At 47.3% G+C, this 5,000-nt stretch overlaps 1 protein-coding gene across 1 annotated transcript in view; it reads left to right on the forward strand.

Annotated features, from left to right (window-relative positions):
- lasp1 (LIM and SH3 protein 1) overlaps positions 1-5,000 on the forward strand; it is a 33,507-nt gene that overhangs the window by 5,319 nt on the left and 23,188 nt on the right. Inside the window, exon 2 of the mRNA XM_063184494.1 lies at positions 647-741. Coding sequence (XP_063040564.1) covers positions 647-741 — 95 coding nt within the window. The remainder of the gene's footprint in view (positions 1-646; positions 742-5,000) is intronic.

Genomic DNA, 5,000 nt, shown 5'->3' on the forward strand with positions numbered 1-5,000 from the left:
GGGTAGCGGGTCAGGTCGGTACAGTGGCTGGTTTGTGTGTGTGCGTGTGTGCGTGTGTGCGTACGTGTGTCAATGTTGACTTAGGAGCAAAAAAAGGGCCAAAGTCCTCTCCTGTTCGCCACATACTTTCCCTACGCTCGGAGGGAAAAGTTTTGAAAGGCAAGTGGGTGGCATGCAAACGTACCTTCACACACACACACACACACACACACACACACACACACACACACACACACACACACACACACACACACACACACACACACACACACACACACACACACACACACACACACACACACACACACACAGAGAATGAAGGAATGTGGAGCTAAAAGGGCTAATTTATCTCGTTTTGAATTAGTGAAAAGTGGCTCCGTGACTCAGTTACAGCCACTCAACATGAAGTGGCCCAACACAACACATGCCTGTCAAATGAGTGTGTGTGTGGATGTATTGTATTAATGCTTAATGTTTTGCAAAATGCCTGTGGTCACTGATGATAATCTCTCTGTCTCTTTCTCTCTGTGTGTCTGTCTGTCTCTTTCTTTCTGTCTCTCTCTCTCTCTCTCTCTCTCTCTCTCTCTCTCTCTCTCTCTCTCTCTCTCTCTCTCTCTCTCTCTCTCTCTTGCGTTCTGTTTTTCAGTACTGGCATAAAGGATGCTTCAGCTGCGAGGTCTGCAAAATGACTCTCAACATGAAGAACTACAAAGGCTTTGAAAAGAAGCCCTACTGTAATGCGTAAGTGTCCCTCTGCGTCCTCTCTGTCTGTCCAAGTGTGGACTGTGAATTGAATTGCGTCTTGTCATTATTCTGCATTTTCCCCACTGGCTTTCTCTCCCCCGCTCGCTCTCTCTGTTTTGTACACACACACACACACACACACACACACACACACACACACACACACACACACACACACACACACACACACACACACACACACACACACACACACACACACTTTGTCACCCCATTTGTTTTCCCAGTGTTGTACTCTCTCTGTCATTTTCTGTGTCCCACTCCCTGAAATACCATCCCACATTCTATCACTCTTCTCACTGTCTTTTTCTTTTCACTCCGTCTCCCAAATCATGACTCTCTTCCTCCGCCCTCTCTCTCTTGCTCTCTTCACACAAACGCATGCATGCATGCATGCGCGCACGCACACACATACACACACACACACACACACACACACACACACACACACACACACACACACACACACACACACACACACACACACACACACACACAGAAAACACTGTCTCTGCCTCCCTCTCTCTACTCTCTGTCTCCCATCAATCATAATGCTCAATTCTCTCTCTGTCTTTCTCTTTCTCTCTCTCTGTCGCGCTTTCCTGGGTGCGTCTTTGTGTCCTCTTCGCCTGTGGTGTATTGAAATGCATCGCAGACATATACACACACACAGACATCCCTCCCTATCATCTTGAATGAGTCTGGTCCTGATAGCAAGGTCAAGTGGGGAGGGAAATTCCGAGAGTTTTTCAGTGATGACACAAGTCGGCGATCCCTCTCACACCCGCCCATCTATTTACACACACGCACACGCACACGCGCACACACACACACAGTAATTAGCTTCCCTGGTAGCCACATTACTCTGGAATCTCCCTCAACTTCCACTTCCTGCTGTGACCCATTGCCATTGTTGGTGTTTTCCAGTTAACACGTGCGTGCACCCACTGACTGTACATCGCTTTCCTTTCTTATCAAGCGAAGGGACCTCCTCCCCCTCCACCTCCTCCTCCTCCTCCACCTCCTCCTCTGCATACGGATGTGGTACTCCCTCCCTCCCTCCTTCCCTCCCTCTCTCCTTCCCTCCCTCCCTCTCTCCCTCTGTCTTGCCCCAGCTGTGCTCCTGCTGCCTCACCCCACCCATCCTCCAGTGCACTCATCCCAGCCACCACCACCTCGACCACCACCTCCTCCTCCTCCTCCACCATCATCATCCTCATTGGTTCAGGAGGGGGAGGGGCAGACAGCCAGACAGCCCGCCAGCCAGCCGGGCAGACAGAGACATGACACACATACACACACACACACACACACACACACACACACACACACACACACACACACACACACACACACACACACACACACACACACACACACACACACATTAATTCAGCCACGTGCCAGAAGGCAGCGTCATTCCTGGTGAACCCAGGGCTATACCCCTCCCGGGAGACTGCCTAGCGTAACAGCACCAGCAGTGACGCCTCCACTCCCCCATTGGGGTTCAGTGTTGGGGCCTCATGTGTACACAGTGCAACCACATCCATTAGGAGGGAGTGGGTGAGTGCACCTGTGTTTACATGTTAATTAGTGGGCTAATGAAGGCTTTGTTTCCAAATCGGGTGATTTGGCCTCCCACTGCTGCTGCTGCTGCTGCTCTCCACTCTGCAGATGCACTGGTGCAGATGCGGATGCTCCATGCCCTCGCTCTCTTCAGTATGGAGCATGTGCTTTTATTTAGAGGGGAAATCCCATTCATGTTTTTGTTATTATTCAGAGCATTTCGGTCATTTGTTCTTTCTGTTTTCTGAGTTAATTCCAGTTAAGTCCAGCGCACAGACCTTTTGAGGCGGATATTTTCATTAGTTCTATTGAGCTGCGGGATTTCCCCCCCACCCTGTTTTTAAAACAAAATAACTGCTCCCCATCAGTAGATTTCCAAAACGTATGCATTTATGTTAAGAGGAAATGCCTCAACAAACCATGAATAATAGCCAAGTCTGTAATCAATCACTGTGAACAACTGAACAAAATATATGTGCATTGTGCAGTTTCACAGCCTTTTTAGGGGTTAAAAAATAAAAAAAGGACTGATGGAGCATGTGCTTTCCTTGCATCGCACCACACGCTGTCATGTACAGAGGAAAGGAAAGGAGAGGAGAGTATAGGATTGGAGAGGAGAGTAAAGTAAAGGATAGGAAAGGAGAAGGGAGCAGAGGAGAGATGGAGAGGAGAGGAGATGGGGAGGGGAGCAGAGGAGATGAAGAGGATAGTTGAGGAGTGGAGAGGTGGAAAGCGGAGAAGAGAGCTGTTGATAGCAGAGGAGAGGACATGGGGAGGAGAAGAGAGTAGAGAAGAAGACAGCAGAGAAGAGTAGACCTTTGAGAAAGAAGATGGGAGGAGAGGAAGAGATAGAGTTGGGGAGGAGACCTGAGGAGAGGAGGGAGGTGGAGAAGAGGGCAGAGGAGAGGTGAGGAGAGGGGATGGAGAAGAGAGGAGATGGAGAGGACATGAGGAGAGGAGAGGAGTGGAGAGGAGAGGAGAGGAGAGGAGTGGAGAGGAGAGGGGAGGGATCTGTAAAGTGGGTTAGTGTGATTTGGAAGAGGATATATCGAGGTCTCTCCATGGCCCAGAGGCATGCTGGGGGATGTAGTGCCTCCGACGATTTTAGATTGGTCTCATTGTGTTGCTGCCCTCTCCCCGGAGACTACAGGAGGCAGAGGAAGTGGGTTACTGTGTGTGTGTGTGCGTGTGTGTGCGCGCGCGTGCGTGCGCGTGCGTGTGTATGACATACAGTACACACACCTGACTTGAAATATAATTATTTGCCTTGAGATGAAAAATGTCTTGAGACTAATAAGGTTTGTGTGCATGTGTGCATTGGTGTGTGTGGCTGTTTGTGTGTGTGAGACGGCAAGAGATCGTGGGGCAGACAAAGAAAGAAAGAGAAAACAGGAGAAATATAAAGCATAGAAGAGATTGTAATGGAAGTTAGGTGAACATTCCCCTGGGGTTCCTGGAGGGCAAAGATTCATTCACTAGCCACCACCAGCCTCTCTCTCTCTCTCTCTCTCTCTCTCTCTCTCTCTCTCTCTCTCTCTCTCTCTCTCTCTCTCTCTCTCTCTCTCTCTCTCTCTCTCTCTCTCTCTCTCTCTCTCTCTGAGCACCTTTTGTAATGTAATGCAATTCCCCTAATGTTGAGCAAAGCCGTAAACACTACTTTGTAATCAAGCAACTAGTTGCACAACATTGGCTAGACCTTGTAGCCCCTCTGGAACAGTAGTGAATCTGTAACCGAGAATAATCCACATATAAATGTATATTAGAGTAGAATAGAATAGACAACTACAGCAGACATACTATATTAATCCTGAAATTGAGGATGCAATTCTCAACAGTACATCATCTACAGTGTACACAAATATCATACTTTTACAAATAACTTACAAATACAAATACAAATAACACACATGTTCACCTCACAAGGGTCACAGATGAACTGCAAAAGTTAAAGGAAACGCACACATCCATCTAAATGTACTGGCCACTGGACTTTGTAAAATATACTCAGATAACAAAAATAAATCATGCCACATCGAGGCTCTTGTTATTGTTTTTTTAATGATGACATTTCGGGTTTAAATCAGTAACAATAGAACTGTGCCAGTGCAAGGGAGCTGAACGCCTGGCCCATCTCACATCGTAGATATAAATGTCTTGTGTCTGTGACATGTTATAACACTTGTGCTAAAACTGTGCCTACATGACACTTTTGCTGGTCACACGTTAGTAAGTGTGAATGATTGTCATTTTGATCCCAGCTGAGACACACTCACTCTCTGTCTGTTTCTCTGTCTTCGGTTCTTTCTCTCTTTCTTTCTCTCTCTCTCTCTCTCTCTCTCTCTCTCTCTCTCTCTCTCTCTCTCTCTCTCTCTCTCTCTCTCTCTCTCTCTCTCTCTCTCTCTCTCTCTTGCTCTCTCTCTGCTGCAAAACCAGAGAATGATCTTTTTATCAGCTGGTTGATTTCAACAGCAGACTGATTTTACATGAATCATGGATATTGGGCAGACTGTTACACACATTAGTTAATGTAAGCGATGTCAAAGCTTTGTCTGAACTTCTTCGGACATTTTCTGGTTGTTCTGTACCAGAGATATTTTATTTCCGAAAGGAACACCCTTTCAGGGGAAGACTTTGCCCTTGAATTTTTTAGCAGGTGGTGTTGAGATCATTTT

The sequence above is a fragment of the Engraulis encrasicolus genome, chromosome 2 (assembly GCF_034702125.1).
Source record: "Engraulis encrasicolus isolate BLACKSEA-1 chromosome 2, IST_EnEncr_1.0, whole genome shotgun sequence".
NCBI classification, from domain to species: Eukaryota; Metazoa; Chordata; class Actinopteri; order Clupeiformes; family Engraulidae; genus Engraulis; species Engraulis encrasicolus.